The following is a 19542-nucleotide window of genomic DNA, read 5'->3' as shown; positions in this document are numbered from 1 at the left end:
AAACATTTTTAATTTGAATAAAAAGTTATGGGCTATTTAGGAGCTTATTAGCATATATTTATAAATTTAATATAATAGAGAATTTAGGTTTTAAATAAAATTTATTTGGATTTACATTAGTGAATTAAATGTCTTTCACTGTTAATATTTACAAATATATGATTGATAAATTAACTTTTTTTTGTTATTAGTTTTTAGTCGGTCTATCTTAGAATTATTTATAAAAATATGTTTAGTTATAAGATTCATAGTATAGAATTGTATCAAAAAGTTGTGAAGATATAATTGTTAATTTGAATATTGTTAAATAAATAAAGTATATAAAATATTTTACATTTCTAATTATTAATAAATTGCTCATTTTTAATATTTTTAGAAATGATTTAATACTAAATGTTCTATAACAGGCCATCCATATGCATTTACAAACCTAAGTTATATAAGATTAATAATAAAATAGAAATTCTTACATTCTTCTACAAATTATATTATTGTGTGCATCTGGTTCTAAATGTACCAACACTTTTCTCCAAATCATATCAGCATGCCATTCTCTAGCAATTTTTTCTTCAAGAATTAATTTCTCTTTAGATACTTTATTTCTTTTTAAACTATTCTTTCCACGCTGGGATGCATCTAATTTGGAATCTAATTTATAAAACTTCTTGGGTATATCTTCAGGATAATAATATCGGTCATGAATTATGGTCTTTGTCTGACAAGGATTAATCAAGTATTCTTTTTTTGGCAAAGGTGAACTTAAAACATTGCGTGCACTTCGAAAAAAACCCATTTTTGGAATAAGATTAATCTTATGGCAAAAATAAGTATAATCAGTACTTGTGCTATTGATAGTTCCGCTTTTTTTGTTCTTTTTTATTTTCAAAGAGTCTTTATTGCGCTTGATCTTTAAATATGTCTTAAATGAAGAAATTATAGAAGAAAATGAATTTGTTTTTAATTTATTTGTTTCTAAAGAATTCGATTCGGATTTATTTTTAAATAGCTTTGAAGAATCATAACTATGATATATTGAGGTATGCGACGATTTAGAATTTGAACGAAACGGTTTAGTATCTGTTTTTAAAATAGGTAAAAAATTATTATATTTCGGAGGATAAAAATCATTTGTATTAAATTGCATATTTGTTTCATATTCTATCTCATTTTGGAATTCCATATTTTTAGATATATTTGAAGGTATATTGTAATGCTTACTATTTTTATATTTATCGATATTTGAAAACTGTAATTCGTCGACTGGAGATAACATTAGAGAAAAATTAGATGCATCTGTTTCGACAGATCCATTAGAACATACTGTAGATAATGCTTGATATGGATAATTAGTATTTATAAAATTTTTATTTTTCTCTTCATGAAAATGATACTGATTTAATTTATCTGATTGAATTGGTAATAAAACATTTTTTTCATATTTATTAAGATTTTTTTTTTCACACCAGTCAATATTTCTCCAATCAAGAAAAAATAAGGAACTTGTTCTTAATGGAACGATACCATCGTTGATTATATTCGAATACACTGTTCGCCTTTCAAAAAGCTTAAGTGCTGTTCTAGATGGACTTTTTTCTGATGACAAAGTACTTAAAAAAGGCAATGAATTATCCGAATGAATAGCCTGATTTGTTAAGCGATTGGTTTTACTATGTTTTAAGCGACTGATTTTATTATGTTTTAAACGATTGGTTTTATTATGTTTCATAGAGAGACCTAAGTCTTTTCCTGTTTTCCCAACAATTCCATATTCTAAAGCCTTGGTTACATATATAGGATTTTCTGCAAATAATCCAAGCCACGGAGAAGCAAGAGTAACGAAATTAACAGGAACAAGACCATTAGAAGAAGGATCATAAAATTTTCCTTCTGTACGTATCCAAATCCACCCAATAGCGTAAAGCTGTACTAATCCACCAAGACTATGTGAAATAAATGAAATTTTTTGGTAATAGGGTCTTTTGTTGCTAAACCATCCAACTTCTTTTAAAACCCATTCTGCAAGACGTTTTCCAAGATATTCGACGCCCTTATCCGTCCTGCAAACATTCCCATTATATCCAGAAACAACTAAGTTTTCACCTGATATCCGTCCCTGCTCTTCAATCCGCTCTTTAAGGTAAAACATATCTGCATTTACGTTTGAATGAAGACCATGCGTTAAAACAACAAAGTGAATATCTTTTTTTGATGGTTTTTCAATAGAGTCATCTAATCTCAAATCTTCTGGTACAGACCAAAGCTGGCTCGTATTTTGTTCATATACTTTTATCGGTATATCTTTAAGCTCAGTAACACCAAAACAACCTGCCCAAAATATGTCCTGCATTGAGGTTGATAATGCTATCTCAAAATGCACATTAGCAGACTGAGAGAACACAATCTGACTAATAATATCTACAATCCATCCCTTTTTTTTAGACAAATGTTCTGCCTTTAATGAATCATCTGAACATCTCTCTGGAATAGGAAGAGCCACCCAAAATGATGAACCTGCTTTAAGATTTTGACGATATTGGGGAATAAAGTCCAACGGCAACTTAAATGGTGAATAATCAAGACCTCGAACTGAAACATAAAGTGTATATGGGCCGTTAAAATAAGCCACTCTGAGAAAATGCTTCCTATTGCATCAGAAAAATATAGACAATAATAACACTTACAGATGTCGTATTTCTTATTCTAAGCCATAGATTTTTAAAAGCTCTTTTATTAGATCTTTTTTGAAAATCATCAAATGACGGATCTAATGTTATTGTATAGCGATAAAGCTCTCCTAAAGAAACAGATCTTTTCCCGTAGTAAATCATTAAATAGTGAGATCATTTAGGGCCCAAAGCTCCCTCAAAACCCGCCTTTTTTACCACATTATTACTATATTATTATTTCAATATTTTTTTGACGTTCGATAAAATCTAACTTTTACGCCGATAACCAAAGAACTGACAATAATGTTTGACTTGTACCTGTTGAGTACATATAATATGCATATAGTATGCATATAGTATCTAGATGTAGTGCATATATAACGCATATATAACGCATATATAACGCATATATAACGCATATATGACGTATATATAGTGTGTACAGTACGTATATACTATATGTATAGTGCATACGTGCATATACAATGGTATCGTACTTGATTTGCACGCTTTGCACATATTCTAGTGTATATACAAATTTCTGTATATACAAAGTGCTGTATTTGGGTGTATATTTGCAACTTTGGTGCATATACTTGCTTGATACAGTGCTTCTGCTGTATTTTGTATACTCATAATATTATACAATTTTTTCCTCCTTAAATATATAAGCGGCTTGGAAAAGTTATATACGTGCTGTATTTAAGGTATTTTGTATATATTTTAGACAGCTGCAATACCAAATAATGTTTATGCTGCTTGACTATAATTGGGTATTACAGTTGTTTAAAAACCCACTGAACAGCTGAAAAGACGCTCTTTTGTTTGCGTGGACATTGATATGTTTTACAGTGGAAACAGAAGAACGGAGCAGTGGTAGATAAATTGGCGTTCATTAAGGCAGCAATCTGCTTTTTGGGATTGTCTGTAAGAGAAGACGCAAACAAACGTGGAGTATATGCAGCATATATAATGTGCATATACTATGTATATATACGTATCTATACGCATATAATACGTATAAGACATATATAATGTACACTGTACGTATATGGTATATACGATATACACGCAATTCGTATTGTCTGCATAGGAGATACATGCTGTATATATACAATAGACAGCGTATATATAATACTGATATGCTTTACATACTCTGTACACATAGTCTATGCACATAAGATACGCATATATAGCTATATATATTTTATATCCACTCTGCATTTATACATACTTATTAGATGTATATGCGTTTATACAAGCATATATATACATATATGTATCTACAAATATCTATAAATGTCTAAAATGTTTATATACACCTATAGATGACTACGTTTATGTATATCTATTTATATAGCACATGCTATCTGTGTATCTGCGTTGCATGTACACTATATATGCGCTATATATACACAGTGTATATGCATTACACAATGTCCCATGTATAATGTCTACGTGCTATATATGTATTATTCGTGTATATATCTACTCTTTATCTACAGTATATGCGTTTTATATGCGCATATAGGTGTTATTTGCATTATATTTGCTATATGATCAACTACTCGGCTGTATCTGCGTAAATTCACTCTGTATGTACATTGCACTGTCTTAATAGTGCACAACATATATAATATTATACAAAAATACGTATATTGCATGCATATAAGTGCACATACATACATATATGATCTATATAGTGTGTATACATTATAAATATAATGTATATATATTACACATGTATCCAATGCGTATATAACGCGTATATACATACATATAAAATACTGATATAATATAGATGTAACTTACAAATACATATATAATTTATAATGCATACATATACAATACACATACAGTATATATATAACACGTATATACTCAGCTTTTAGTGCATAGGGATGCCTCTATAGATGCATTTACTGCAATCTGAGTATATATCATCAGTCTTTGGTATTTCAAGTAAAGATGTGAGTGTATCCGATTTACGGTGCACCATAATATTGTAAAAAAATGATTTCTTTAAATCAGAGCAAATACGCTGTTTAAAGGGTCAAAATCAGAGCCGAAAGGCACTTATTCATGAGAAGAACAAAGATTTTTGGGGGGTCATCCCATCCTGAACTTGTAGAAGCAATTACACATCATTTAGGGATTTTACCAGCACCAGTTAGTCTCAAAAAATTTTCTAATCAAGAAACAAGAGTAGAAATAGGTTAGAAATGGATAAAGAAGTCTTGAGATGATTTTTAATGTTAATTAGCATGTTCTGTACGTATGGAAGATGTTTTTATTATTCAATCAGGAAGCAATACGTAAGTATTTTTGTAAAAAGAAGGATTAAAAGAGATGATTAGGATTAATGACCATTTGATGGAGCTTTTGATTATGATTTCTGCATGCAAAGGGGCTTCTGCAGCTAAAATTACGGGTAAATAGGTCAAAATACGATTTTTTCTTTATTTAATTATTAATAGCTGTTATGCCATATTTCCCCTATTCTAAGCAAAGCAAGATGAGGAAACACAGAGGATCTATTACAGCAAAAAGTGTTTAAGAGCCTTATAGTGTTTATTTCTAATTTTTTAAGTGATTGCTAATCTTTTGACTGTTGCCGGAGTAGATCATATTATTACAATGGATCTCCACGTAATTTCTTTGTTTTGTATATTTATATATATCTGTATTTATTGTTCCAGGCTTCTCAGATTCAAGGTTTCTTTACCAAGCCTGTTGACAATTTATACGCAGAGCCTAGTATTGCAAGATGGATTACGGAAAATATTGACGATTGGGAGAGTGCAGTTGTTGTAAGCAAAAATCCGGATGGAGCAAAGAGGTATATTGAGGTGGTTTTTGAATTGGTGCCTTATTATTTTAGGGTAACGAGTTTGGCAGATGCTTTGAATATTAATTTTGCTCTTATTCATACAGACAAAAAAAGAAAGACATTCAAAGGATCGTATTCATATATAAGCGTGAATTCTTATTCGCCTATTACATCTAATCATGAAAGCATTGATGATAGTAATATGTATATCTATAATTCTCATGAAAATAGTTGTTATGAAGATCAAACACCCTTTATTTCTAGGCCAAGTACTCCTAGTGAATTTTCGTCTCATAGAAAACCACAATCAAGTAGAAGTATTTGTTCAAATATTCGTACTGCAAGATTGATATCAGGACATGTTGTAGATGATGATTATCCATCTTCTATGTCTCCATGTGGAAACTTGACAGATGCTGCACATGGTTCAGACAATCTTTTTTTTCCTACGTTTTCTTTTTATCCAAATAATGCGTCTGTTGATACATCAATTATTGCTCCTTCTGACGAAGAAGAACATATGAATTCGAATGAAGAAAGAATGATTACATTAGTAGGAGATGTTGAAAATAAAACAGCATTAATTCTCGATGATATGATAGAGACTCCGGGAAGTTTTGTAGCTGCTGCAGAGCATTTAATTAAAAATTGTGGAGCAAAAAGAGTTTTTGTACTTGCTACTCACGGAATTTTACAAGAAGGTTGTTTAGAGCAAATAGAGGAATGTAGTTGTATTGATAAGGTTATTTTTTGTTGATTTACATTATTGCTGATATAAATTAGGTTATTATTACAAATACATATCCTGTTAGTAAAGAAAAAAGACAGATATCTACAAAGTTGGTTATAATTGATATTAGCAGAGTTTTTGGAGAAGCTATCAGGTATAATATTTTTCAATTATATATAAAAAAGTTAAATATTTATAGAAGGGTACATAATGGGGAAAGTATTAGTTATTTGTTTGAAAGAACATTATAAGGGTATTAATTTATTTTGTATTATTATTATGCATAAGTATTTTTAGAAATTTATAACATTTTGTTTTTACAGAAATTGACATATGTAAATTTATTTAGTAATATATTTATTAAATTGATTCTATGACTCATGATTTTTAATCTTGGTTAATTTGATCAAACACATATCTTAGTAAATGAATCTATTTATAGTTATTATTAGTTTTATTATTTGTACTTAATTCTTTGTAACCAAAGTCTAACGTTTTGAAATTTTAAAGTTTTAACTATATTTTATAATTATAGCATATGATAGCATTTCTGGAAATATTATAATTTTTATTATGAAAAATATATAAAATTTGTTTTTTAAAGTTAACTATAGATTTTTTAATGTATATTTTAATGTATATTTAGTAAAAGAATAAATTATAATTATATATATACATAAAATTTTTATAAAAACATAAAGTTTAGTTTTTAATTATTAATATAATTTAATAAAAAGTAAGAGATAAAGAAGGTACAATTGTGTTAATTCATAAAACCAGTTTCAACCTGTTTGATTAATATATATAATTATACAAATTAAAAATTCATAATCATATAAAAATAAGTTGATTATAATAAATATAACAATTTTAAAAACAATATCTAAACATCATTTATGCTTCAAAAATATAAGAATAACCAATTACATTGATTTCCAAAAATAAAAATAAAGTTTAACGATTTTAAAAATCTTTAGCATATAATTTAATTTTTTAATGTACCTAGATTTTCACATACTTGAAAACAATTATTATGATAAAATAAGAATCTTATGATCGAGTATAACTGAATGTTAAATAAATTAAAAATGCATAAAAATCTTTTTTTATATAAATTTTTAATTATAAAAATTAAATCTTCAAATTTTAAAAATATAAAATTCAAAAAGTATTAGTAAAACAATCCTACCCTTTTATATATTATCATTTTCAATAAACTTCTAGTAATAGTAATTATTCTAAAAATAGTAAATTAAAAAATATTTTTAGGACTAAAATAATCTTATATTTAGGAATCAAAAATATAGAAAATACATATTAATAAATAATTTAAATATGCATAAGATTTCATGGGCCTTTAAAATCTAAAAATATTTATAAACACCAATATTTATAAATATAAGAATTGTAAAATACCTTCAATTTGCTACTGTTTACGATTTTTATAATAACGTTTAATAATAATATACAAATAAATATGAAATTTATATTCTTAATAAAAAATAACACCTACAATATTCCTAAAAACATTAAGTAATATATCTAAAATTTTAAAATAAATATATTTATTAACCTTATCCTATTTCTATATTTAAAATTTAAAGATTCATAATTTATTAAAATACCTTATTTTAAAACATGAGGTATAAATCTTTTAGGAAGATTAACTCGTTTAAAATTTTCTTCAATTTTTCCACAAACTTCTTGTAAATCTAGATGTTTTGTTAAAGACTTCCTAGGTGCAACGCTGATACAGTGTTTTGCATCTAGTCGCATATATAAAGGATCTTGGGAATAACATCCAGGAGATAATGTAATTCTGACAGAATGTTCTTTTGTTCCTAATACTGAATTTGTAGTACGTTCAAATAATTCGAAATTTATTTGTGTAAGATAGTCCTAAATCAAATTAATAACATAATAATATAAAAAAATTTACCAGTTCAGGAATTTCATTTCTTTTTATTTTAGTTGGTATTCCACTTTCGAATATACAATTAAGAAGAGTATAAATATGTGATTCTTTTGTAAAATAAAAATAACACTAATTCTTTTTAGCCAAATATTATTCAAAATATAGTACCTTAGCATGTGTAGATGACTTAGTTTCATTTATATCTGTAATAAGTTTCTTCAACAATGGCATACTAGTTAAAAGCCCTATATCTAACTTTTCTTCGTTTTCAATTCCATATTCTTGTGGGCTTACAAAACTAAACCAATTAACTAATTAAGTAAATAACAAAAACTATATACTCAAATAATATTTTTGCTAAACGATATAATTTATGAAGTTTTTCAGATCCTTGCAAAATTTTAGATCCACACATTTCTCTAGATGTTCCATTTTCTCTATCGGAAACAGAAGATTTGTCAGTTTTATTGGTATCATGATAGTTTTCTGGTAAGAATATAGCATCTAAAAATGGTCTATTATGTAATGCATCATATTTCATTGTATCATATAATTCTGATATTTTAGAAGGGTCCGCCTTTAAATATTTAGAATTATGTAAAATAAATATTATTTAAACCTTTTCAGAATCACAAAATTCAGAAAACAATTTCTCCCAACGTTCTTTAAATAAAAAAGGATTTTCATTACAACACCATCGTGTTTGAAATGTATCCAATTTATCAGAAAATAAAGAAAAATTATTATTCATTACTGTACGGTGAAACTTCATCAATTCAACTACTTCTTTCATAACTTCACTAGGTTCTGGCACATCTTTGGGCCATGTAAACTGTGGTCGCATTGACGAATCTGCTCTTAATAATGTTTTTAACTTTTTTTTAACCTAAAACAAGTTAAGAGTTGTAAAAAATATATAAAAAATATATACTCTATCCATATTATCTTTTGCAGCATTTGAATCATCTAAAAGATCTTTTCGGACTTCAAGAAAACCTGGTGGAAGTTCTTCTTTATCAAGAAAAGCCATTGCAAATATTTCAGCTAAAAAATAAATTACATATATATATATATAGTTATAAAGAAAAATACCACTAGCACTAACTCTTCTTTCTGAACTTGTAAATACTTTTACGTCATCAAAACATCCTGAATTCATTAAAATAAGATCCTTTCGTATATTCTCCCCTAAATCCTTAGATTGGTAACGAGCAGAATGTGTAAACTAAAAAAATTAATTTATTTAAAAAATAAAAGTATTAAAATATACTTCGCCTCCCCATTTTAAAATAAGTTGAAGTTTTTCAAGCTTCCCTGTTTCAGATGAATAATTAGGTTTTATTTGAACTTTAGTTCCGGGAAACTCTATTTTCTTTAACAATGTATTATGTAATTGATTCAATTTTTCTATGTCTTCGGATTTTTCTAATTTTGCTTTTTCTGTAGCAGATATTACCATTTTAAGTTGTTCATTTCTTAAAATTATTTCTTCAGTATGTCCTTGAAGCAATTCGACAAAAGGTTTACTTTTAAAAGAAAATTTAAATTTTTGCTTTGGAGTTCGATCAGCATGACGTAATACAGAAAACATGCCTTTAATACGCCATGAATTTTGTTCTAATGGCAATGAAGAAACTGTTTGATTAATAGAAGGAGTTATAGATTTTTTTGTTCGAGAAGCGTCAATAAATATTTGTCGCAAAATACGAGAAGTATTGTCATAATATTCATTGTTATCTTTAACAAATGACCATCCATTTACATCAATAACATAAGATTTTCCGTTTACTCTTAAACAATCAAAACCACATATAGTTTGACCAAATGCTTGACATATTTTTTTAGCCATTTCAGATTCTTCTTCAGAAAGTTTGGTAACGAATCTAATTTCCTTTCCATATGTATTGCGTTGAACTAGCCCATCAACAACAGGACTTTTACGTGTTTCTGCATGAAAATAATGAGGACCAACTGTATAAACTTTAACATCTTCCGCATTATCTACATCCATAAACTGTTCATAAATATATGAACCATTTGTACGAGGAAATGAAAGTTCAGGATCAAATTCTGATGATTTATTACCAATCTTATTTTTAATTAATAATGTATAAATAAAAAGAAAATAGCATACTTTTCGAAATAATCGTCTTCCACCCCCACCTTTATTTTTTGCATAATAAATATGAATATTATGATCTTCACCATCTACAGGCTTTTCAACAAACGGCTTTTTTAAAATTTTTCCATCAATATCAATTGTGTCTTCATCAATACATTTAAGTTGACTAATATTTTGTATGATATTAGTTTTAATTCCAAACACTTTAAAAAGCTTATCAGCCAAAGCTTGCTCAATTTTTGGCCCATTATCACGAGAACATTCAACACGATATGGAGTAGAAACATTAATGGCATCAAGAATTGACATCACAAGCCTTCTGTCCCATAAAACCTTTTGCATTGGCAAATCATTTACACAAAATGGTTTACGAAGCTTAACATAACGAATTGCTTTATTTAGGGGGAATCCCTGTGAAAAAAATGAAATGAAAAAATCACACCATGGCCAATTCTCCACTTCTAATACATTTCCATAAGAAAAAAAGAACTTCAAGATGTTTAATTCTACCTTCATCCAAAATAACATTATCTCCAAAAATAACTGTTTCAAATTCACCGTGCTGGATTAATCTATTTAGAATGTTTTGGCATGGCTTTGACCTTGACTTCTGATCCATTGCACAAACACCAATGACCCATTTGGGCTTTGTTTTAATGTTTGGTGAAGCTGGTGGAGACGATGGTTGTGAAACATTTGTTGATTCTGAAAATGAAGAATGGTGTGATTTTGTTGATAAGGTCATTTATAAGAGCGTCTAAAGTGGTTAATATTAAAGAAATAAAAATATATATATTTAAAACTTTAGTTTTTGAATTTTTAGATTTTTTGAAGATTTTGTTACAAATCTCGATTTATCATGTTCAAAATTTAGAAAATAAAGAAACAAGTATTTTATAGAAGAAATATAATTTTATAGTACATTTTTAAATAATAAGTTTCTAGGAACCTTGGCATATGGAAGTTTCAAAAAACCGGGCTTCAAAACGCTTGAAATCGGTTTTAGAAATAAAAGATAAAAATGAAGATCAAAGTAGAGAAAGTTCATATTTATTTTCACCATTTCGAACAATTGGCTATGTGTCTAATCATGTTCCATTTGATGTTATGATTCGTGGAACATCTTTTTTAGTATCCACTTGTGTTGGACGGAATATTCAAACATATGATGTAAAGTGTTTTATCTTTGAAAAAATAAGAATGAATATTTTAGTGTGCTAAACTTAATCTTCTTTTTGTAACACCAAAAACAAAAGGAAAAATATCATCTATATGTTCTTGGGATGATTTTATTTTTGCAGCAGTAGGGCATGAAATATTTGGATATCGCAAAGGAAAACTTGTATCACTTTGTAGCATATTTTTGCACTTTATTAACATTCTTTGAGGAACGATCGATGAAACAGATTTATAATGGAAACATAACGCTAATGGAAGCGTTTGGTGGTTATCTTATTACATATACAGATCAAAATTATCTTACAGTTTGGAATATCCATCTCCAAGGTGATTTATGATTTCTTCTTGATGTATTTGTATTGAGATTTCAGAAATATATACGGAAATTGAAATTGATCGTAAATCGAGTGTTTTGTGTATGGTTCATCCCGCAACATACTTAAACAAGCTTGTTTTAGGAAAAATAGATGGTACTCTTGAAATATGGAATATAAGGACTATGTATCCCATCTATTTAGCTTTATATATTTATTAATTATGAAAAAAGGAAGATAGTTTATACATTTTCGTCATTTAAAGCTGTTATAACATGCCTTGAACAATCACCAGTCTTGGATATTATTTCTATTGGTTTAATTGATGGAAGAATCTTAATATATGATATCAAGAGAGATAAAGAGTTATTTCAATTTAAACAAGATGGAAAGGTTACATCTACCAGTTTTAGAACAGGTTTTATCCTAAAATTTACCAATTTACTTTAACTTTAATTATAGATGGATCGACGATTATGTGTTCATCTAATGATAAAGGCGATATATTCATTTGGGATCTTTCAAAAAAAAGAATTGTTCATGTTTTTCACAATGCGCATTTTGGTTCAATTGTTAAAATAAAATTTTTAAATGGACAACCTCTTTTATTATCTAGTAGTATTGATAACTCTCTAAAGGTAACTTTCTATAACTTAAAAGTTATTTGCTTAAAAACATAGGAATGGATTTTCGATTCATCAGACAATATTCCAAGATTACTTAGATATAGAAGTGGCCATAGTGCACCTCCGTCAATTATTAGATTTTATGGATATGATTCTCATTTTATATTATCATCGTCACGAGATCGCTCTTTAAGAGGATTTAGTACATTTAATGACTCACAAACCACAGAATTATCTCAAAAACCATTTGTTAAAAAATCTATATCTTTAAAGTTTTCCATAGAAGAATTACGTCTTCCAGAGATTTTATCTATAGCTGTACAACCTTCAAAAGAAAAATATTGGAATAATATAATAACTGCACATAAAGGCGAAAAAGTAGCAAGGTTATGGAGCTGGAAAAAAAAAGCAATTGAAAGATACGTTTTGCAAACTACTGATAAAAGTTCTATAAAGGTAAAAATAGAAAAAAAAAAATATTTTTTGTAATAATTATAGAGTGTTGGAATAAGTATTTGTGGAAATTTTGGATTTGTTGGTTCTTCTTTAGGAACAATTGATATGTATAATATGCAATCTAAACTTCATCGTCGTAAATTTTATGATGATTTAAATGGACATAAAAAAGATATTACAGGAATAATTTCAGACTCATTAAATAAAACAATGGTTTCATCTTCTTTAGATGGAACTTTAAAAGTAAATAGAAAATATTTATTTTTGTTTTTTTTTAATAAATATAGTTTTGGAAAATTTCAACGGGAAAACTTATGTATACTCTTAACATAGAATCACCTATAACATTAATGATATATCAAAGTTCTTCTGACCTTTTAGCAATAGTTTCTGACGATCTTTGTATACGAGTCATTGACATTGAGACAAAAAAAATTGTCCGAGAACTATGGGGTCATACAAATCGTATTACAGATTTAGTATATAGATAAATTATTTTATAAACAAATATTAACATTTAAAGGTTTTTTCACATGATGCAAGATGGCTTATATCATCTTCTTTAGATTCAACAATTAGAACTTGGGATCTTCCACTAGGATATCTTATTGATGCATTTCGTACACCAAGCATATGTGTAAGTTTAGACTTTTCACCATCGGGAGATTTCCTTGCAACATCGCATAGAGATAGTTTTGGTATAACTTTATGGTAATAATATAATTCTTTTATTTTTAAAATTAAGTATAATTTAGGACAAATAAGTCCCAATTTTCTCAAATATCCATTCATAATATTCAAGAATCTGAGATTAAAATGATAAATATGCCTTCAATTTTAGGAGAAGAAGGTTCTGGAATTGTTGATATTTCTTTGAAAAATATATCTAATGACATTGGTGTTTTTTATAAAACCAATTATATATCTTCTAAACAAATTGATACACAGATATTAACACTTAGTTCAATTCCTCGTTCTAAATTGAACATTTTACGTAATTTAGAAATAATACGGCTTAGAAATAAACCAAAAGAACCTCCAAAAGCTCCTGAAAAGCCGCCATTTTTTATACCACTTTTAAAAGATGCATCAAAAGATATAATGTCATTAACTTCAAATACGAACGAGCATATAAAAATAGATAAAAATGCGTCTAAAATTATTAAAATAAAAAATTTAACTGTAGAAAGTAAATTTACTGTACTTTTAAAAGAAGGTGCTGCTCAAAACGATTGTAAGTTTCACTAATATATGTTTTGCTTTTTTCTAATATTTTAGATGTAAAATTTATAGATCATTTAAAAGCATTAAATCCATCATCAATAGACTTTGAAATAAGATCACTTTCAACTGATTTTTCATTCTCTGAGATTATTTGGTTTTTAGATGCATTAACTCAAAGATTAAAAGAAAGATTAGACTTTGAATTTATTCAAATCTGTATGGCTAGTTTTTTAAATATTCACGGAGATATTTTTATTGAAAATCCTGATAATATTGTACTAAAACAATCGCTTATAAATTGGGAAAAGGAACATAAAATTTCAAACATTAGGCTAAAAGGATTAGTCAATTATTGTTCTGGAGTTTTATCTTTTATCAGAAGCTGATTTTTGTATATATTTTTCATAAAAAATTATTTGACATAATTTTTAATATATTAATTCTAAAATCTACTTTCCACTTGCTTTTGCTTTAGGTCCCCAGTCTTTAATAGGATTCAGCTGGTATTTAACAAGACCATATTTGAAAATTTTTTCGATGTCTTGATGCAAGGTAAAATCAATGTAAGTACTAAAATATTTAATAACAAAAATGAAAAAACAGGAAATACTTTGGTTCAACTTTAAGTATTTCTTTTGCAACAGTCCCATCACGAATGCGTTTTTCGGATACAGGATATTTTTTAATCTGAAAATATTTAAGTTTAAAAATATAAAAATAGCCAATTACCCAAAATTTCATAATATCCCATAATGTTTTTGGCGGTGCATTTGTTTTTATACTTCCTGGGGATGCGTGTGTTAAAGAAATAGAATAACCAGCGTTAATTAATGCTGAAGAAATATCTTTCATAGATGGGGTTTGACAGTGAAGAATTTTTGACAAATGTGTTGGATTATAATAGAACGGATCCATTAATTCCTTATAAATAAATTTTATAAATAATTAATATTTTGAAAACTATACCGTTTCTGCAATAGTAAGTATGCCTTTCATACGGGGCAATGTTGTGTAAATATCGACAGATTCTGAATCAATGATATTTAGAGTATCCACTAAAAATTCTTTATCATGTAAGGGACCTGACCACATTGGACCTGAAATCTAATGTCTACGTTAGATTTAAATAAATATATATATATATTTTAATACATGACATTTAAATCCACAAAATTCACAATTAGGACCAACAATCGGCCCTTGAGAATTAAAATGTTTATAAGTATTTGGATTTTTATTTGGAGACGTCTTCCCAATTGGTTGATTATAAAATGTATGACACCCAGAACATAAATAAGACATCATTGATGTGCTAATTAAGAATTGTTAGAAAAAAATAATCAAAATAATTTATTTACCTATGAAAAAATTTGACATTATATGGAGATGTATCAATCTTAACAAATAAACGTATGTAAAAATCAACAAAAACACTTAACAAAGGCTTTATATAACGACCATATCTTGCAGCAGATGACGCAATAGTATATAAAACAATTCGAAGTGCCTTATTCTATGTTAAAATCGAACACTTGAAAAATTATCAAACCTGCTCATGACAAAAAACAGAATGACGAAAAGGCATAGAACCATAGTTAGCAAAACACTTCTCCGGATAACCACCTCCAGCTAATACAGCAAGGTCTGTACATGTGACACAAATAAGACCACCATCAGAAATGCATTGTATCGCTGCATCAATAAATGGGGCTGCTGTCCCATAGGGATCAATATCAATTACATCAAAACGCTTTTTTTGAACAATTTGTTGATACATAATAAAACGTGCATCTTCACAGCTAAGTTCTACTTTTTCTATGATATTGTTATGCATGCAATTTTTTTTAATGATTTTAACTGCAGATTTAGCAAAATCGTTAGCGACTACACTGCCTACATTTGGGATTTCTTTTATGTAACGAATTGTGCGAATTCCTGTTGCTGAAAATGCATCAAGAATATTAAAGTTTGGCAAACACAATTCATGTGACTGGTCTAAAAAATTAAGGAAATAAATATCATTTGTTCCTATTTTTCTAAATATATTATACCTGATTTTTCACCTGATTCTTCAGGAATCTTATCTTTTTCTTCATAAGAATACGATACTTTTTGGCGTTTAAACTCTTTCTTTTCATATTTCTTTTTTATTGTTATTTCTTTGTTTTTAAGAAAAGATTTGCTCCAAGAACGAACCACAATTACACTTAGATCTCTATTAAATGTCTGAACTGGGTTATAAAACACCTTTTTGCTTGTAATCATTCTATTTTGATGGTTTTTGCTTATTTTACCTTATTTTCTTTTGGAATAAAAATAGATGCTTTTCCTTCTGTAATCAAATGGACATTTTGTGTGCATTCTTGAGTACTATATGTATGTTTTTTTTCTAAAAATGGCTCTGACTTTATTTTAACTTCATTCATCTTCCAAAAAGGCCTAAAAGCACAGAAAAAACGCATAAAAAAAAAGAAAAGAAAATCCTATAATATCCAATGTATTTTAACAAAAAAACAAGAAAAAAAATAGTATTCTTATTTTTAAATTATTTCTCCAAAATTCCTAATTTTCTGAAGTATGTCGATCGGTTTTTTACTAAATTTCAAAAAAACATTTAAAAAATATATTTTAAAGAATTTGGTATAAAAACGTTATTTTTCTACGTTTTTTTTAGAAAAAAAGTGCAATTTTCCTGTTTTTATGTTATATTTTGATCAGTAAATGTTGAGTTAAGTAAAACCATGGAACCACATTCAGTCGCTTTATCAAGATCAAGAAGCCCTCAGGGTTATAGAAATAGCCGTTCTCTTTCACGGTCGTCTAAACGGACATCATCTCCAGCAAGAGGATCATCAAAGGTTTTTCTTTTATTTTAAATAATTTCTTGTAATTTTCCTAATATTTTTAGATTTTAATTGAAAAATTGACAAAAAATGTAACAGTTGCTCATATTCGGGAAATTTTTGGATCATATGGTGAAATTAGTTCAATTGATATGCCTATGAATCGAAGATGTACTCTTTTTTCTTTTCAAAAGATTATTAATAATATTTCAAATAGTGAATATTAACCGTGGGCTATGTTACATTATTTACACATCATCTAATAGTGCCAATGCTGCTATATCTCACATGCATGAAGGGCAAATAGATGGATCCGTAATTTCTGTATCTATTGTTTCTTCTCGTCCTTTTAATACTCGCAAATCGTCTTTTTCACCTGGACGACGTATTTCTATGCCTATGAAAAGATATAGAAGGCCATATTCACCACCGAGAAGGAGTATGCGTGAGTCTAGAATTGGGGATTCGTACAGGCCTCCTCGAAGAAGCTCTAAATCTTCAAGTCCTTATTATAGATATAATGGAAATTCAAAAAATAGGACGTCTAGTTATAGTAGTTATAGTAGTCGTAGTAGAAGATATTCTAGTGAAAGAAGTTGTTCCAGGGGGCGTAATTATTCTCGTAAACGGAACTATTCACATGGACGTAGTTATTCACGTAGAAGCTATTCTAAGTCAAGAAGTATATCTAGTATTAGTAAATAAGGTAAATCTAGGATATATATACATGTGTGTGGATATATTTATATATCTTTTTTGGTATGTATTTCAAAGTATTGGTGTAAATTATATGAAATACATACACTGTTGGTATGTAAAATTAAAACATTTTAATCGATATACTGTGATCATGTGCTTCTGTAAAATATAATTCAGCTTTGATACCAATTTTGTTAAAAGTTGTCGCTGTTTCCTTAGAAAAATAATCATCTTCGTATTTTGTTGATGATGATGGTATAATTGAAATCATTTTCCCAAAATTCCCCATTCTTCCAATTCTTCCTGCCATATGGATATATTTTACATCACTATCAACTCTTCCTATCATGTATACATGAGTTAATCCTGGTAAGTCAATACCTCGTGCAGATAAATAGTTCATTACGTATATTTTATTTTGGTTTACTTTATTTTCCAATGCGTTTTCTCTTAATTCAATAACATATGACAGTCCGTGAACTTGACATCTTTCAACGAATTTCTTTCTTGAAAGAGTATGAGATATAAAAATTATTCCATTTTTCACATTATCATGTTTAATTAAATAATTTAAAGTAGAAATGATTATATCCTCAAGATTGATAGAAATATTTTTAGGATTATTAATTATAAATATATTTTTTGAAAGTTTTATTTTCTCTTTATTTTTTTTTACTTTTTTAATACATGATACGTTATCTTTTTCAAATTGAGGTAATATAGCATCCATAATATGAATTTTATCATGTTCTTTCAAACTTATTTTCAATACATAATGTTTAATTTTAGATGGAATCCAAGAGCCAGATTTTGCATGATTATCAGTCATGTTTATTGAAGAAATAACTTGATATCTATTCCAATTTTTAGAATAAATTAGCTGTTTAAGTCTTTTATTAATAGTAGCAGATGAACAAATAAGTTGATAATTATCAGCAAGAAACTCTGCTTTAGTTTTAGACATTTTGTTTCTCAATGTTATAATATATTCTAATAAGATATATCCAGGAGAAAAATGATGTCGATTTTGCATAGATTTTTTTACTGAATAACATTTTGATGTGTCAAGAAGATAGTCTGCTTCATCAATAATAATAGATTGAAAATTTTTAAAATCTATATAATTTTTATAACTTTCTCTTAAGTCTGATAATATATCTAATAATCTATTTGGTGTAGCAACTAAAATATGAGGATTTGGGAATTGCTTTAATTTTTCAATTTGAAGATTCTCGTCAAAATTATTCCTTGTTAAAACTTGGATAATATTTTCATTATGCTCAACAGGTTTTTCATAGTTTTTTAAAATATTTTCAATCCATTGTTTATATTGATATGCTAGATCATTGTTTGGTACTAAAATAATAGTTGTTAAAGTAGGTGCATTAGAATTTTCTTTAAAAATAGAGCGTGAACAATTTAAGGCATATAAAGAAAGAGCAAATGATTTGCCAGTTCCAGTCCAGCTGCGAATAAGTAAAGGTGATTTTGAAGTAAGAGCAGAGAATATTTTTGATTGAACAGTTGTAGGTGTAGAAATATGTGGAAAAGCTAACTTTAATGCTTTAACAATTGAAGGATGAATATGACATTCCTATAAAATTAAATTTTAAACGATACAAAATGTTTAAACCAACTTCAAATGTTGAAAAATAAGGACTTTTGATTTGGTTTTTTTGAAAATTAATATTTTCTATCTCTTTTTTTACATAAAATAATGTTTTTGTTTTGAAATGTAAAACCCGTATATAAAAAATAGATAATTGTGCTTTAAATGCTTTTGATTCATATTTAAAATTTTTTATAAAAACTGGAAAAAAACAATATGAATTGATTTTGAATTGATCAAATTGAATCATCTCAAAATTATTACAAATTTAAAAAGATATTTCAGATTTTTTTATAATATTTTTAACGTTAAAACTAAATATAATATTG

At 27.5% G+C, this 19542-nt stretch overlaps 7 protein-coding genes across 7 annotated transcripts; 3 read left to right on the top strand and 4 right to left on the bottom strand.

The window, feature by feature from the left end:
* Nucleotides 1-372: 372 nt before the first annotated feature.
* T551_03197 (uncharacterized protein) lies at nucleotides 373-2828 on the bottom strand (the record flags this gene model as incomplete). The annotated part of the gene is made up of 3 exons (XM_018375460.1): nucleotides 373-430; nucleotides 471-2638; nucleotides 2682-2828. The coding sequence occupies 3 exons, from the start codon at nucleotides 2826-2828 to the stop codon at nucleotides 373-375; spliced, it is 2373 nt and encodes a 790-aa protein (XP_018228359.1).
* Nucleotides 2829-4748: 1920 nt separating this feature from the next.
* Nucleotides 4749-6477, top strand: T551_03196 (ribose phosphate diphosphokinase subunit PRS1; the record flags this gene model as incomplete). Its single annotated transcript, XM_018375459.1, has 10 exons — nucleotides 4749-4881; nucleotides 4930-4981; nucleotides 5024-5097; nucleotides 5144-5215; nucleotides 5257-5315; nucleotides 5366-5505; nucleotides 5548-5700; nucleotides 5794-6238; nucleotides 6280-6380; nucleotides 6426-6477. 10 exons carry the CDS (start codon nucleotides 4749-4751, stop codon nucleotides 6475-6477), a joined length of 1281 nt encoding a protein of 426 aa, XP_018228358.1.
* Nucleotides 6478-7852: 1375 nt separating this feature from the next.
* On the bottom strand, nucleotides 7853-11008 carry T551_03195 (inositol polyphosphate kinase VIP1; the record flags this gene model as incomplete). Its single annotated transcript, XM_018375458.1, has 10 exons — nucleotides 7853-8125; nucleotides 8166-8270; nucleotides 8310-8439; nucleotides 8483-8718; nucleotides 8761-9027; nucleotides 9073-9185; nucleotides 9234-9366; nucleotides 9412-10230; nucleotides 10276-10724; nucleotides 10774-11008. The coding sequence occupies 10 exons, from the start codon at nucleotides 11006-11008 to the stop codon at nucleotides 7853-7855; spliced, it is 2760 nt and encodes a 919-aa protein (XP_018228357.1).
* A 212-nt stretch (nucleotides 11009-11220) lies between these two features.
* T551_03194 (rRNA-processing protein UTP21) lies at nucleotides 11221-14448 on the top strand (the record flags this gene model as incomplete). The annotated part of the gene is made up of 12 exons (XM_018375457.1): nucleotides 11221-11433; nucleotides 11477-11605; nucleotides 11652-11769; nucleotides 11814-11943; nucleotides 11990-12174; nucleotides 12219-12394; nucleotides 12437-12838; nucleotides 12881-13081; nucleotides 13126-13317; nucleotides 13362-13549; nucleotides 13594-14072; nucleotides 14117-14448. The coding sequence occupies 12 exons, from the start codon at nucleotides 11221-11223 to the stop codon at nucleotides 14446-14448; spliced, it is 2745 nt and encodes a 914-aa protein (XP_018228356.1).
* Nucleotides 14449-14511: 63 nt separating this feature from the next.
* T551_03193 (N2,N2-dimethylguanosine tRNA methyltransferase) lies at nucleotides 14512-16488 on the bottom strand (the record flags this gene model as incomplete). The annotated part of the gene is made up of 9 exons (XM_018375456.1): nucleotides 14512-14632; nucleotides 14673-14749; nucleotides 14792-14983; nucleotides 15029-15166; nucleotides 15215-15374; nucleotides 15421-15569; nucleotides 15612-16057; nucleotides 16114-16309; nucleotides 16357-16488. 9 exons carry the CDS (start codon nucleotides 16486-16488, stop codon nucleotides 14512-14514), a joined length of 1611 nt encoding a protein of 536 aa, XP_018228355.1.
* Nucleotides 16489-16803: 315 nt separating this feature from the next.
* Nucleotides 16804-17610, top strand: T551_03192 (uncharacterized protein; the record flags this gene model as incomplete). The annotated part of the gene is made up of 3 exons (XM_018375455.1): nucleotides 16804-16920; nucleotides 16971-17076; nucleotides 17123-17610. The coding sequence occupies 3 exons, from the start codon at nucleotides 16804-16806 to the stop codon at nucleotides 17608-17610; spliced, it is 711 nt and encodes a 236-aa protein (XP_018228354.1).
* Nucleotides 17611-17648: 38 nt separating this feature from the next.
* T551_03191 (uncharacterized protein) lies at nucleotides 17649-19463 on the bottom strand (the record flags this gene model as incomplete). Its single annotated transcript, XM_018375454.1, has 3 exons — nucleotides 17649-17709; nucleotides 17733-19198; nucleotides 19242-19463. 3 exons carry the CDS (start codon nucleotides 19461-19463, stop codon nucleotides 17649-17651), a joined length of 1749 nt encoding a protein of 582 aa, XP_018228353.1.
* Nucleotides 19464-19542: the final 79 nt, after the last annotated feature.

Source organism: Pneumocystis jirovecii (assembly GCF_001477535.1).
Source record: "Pneumocystis jirovecii RU7 chromosome Unknown supercont1.15, whole genome shotgun sequence".
In the NCBI taxonomy this organism is placed as follows: domain Eukaryota; kingdom Fungi; phylum Ascomycota; class Pneumocystomycetes; order Pneumocystales; family Pneumocystaceae; genus Pneumocystis; species Pneumocystis jirovecii.
This window is presented reverse-complemented; position numbering and strand designations above follow the sequence as displayed.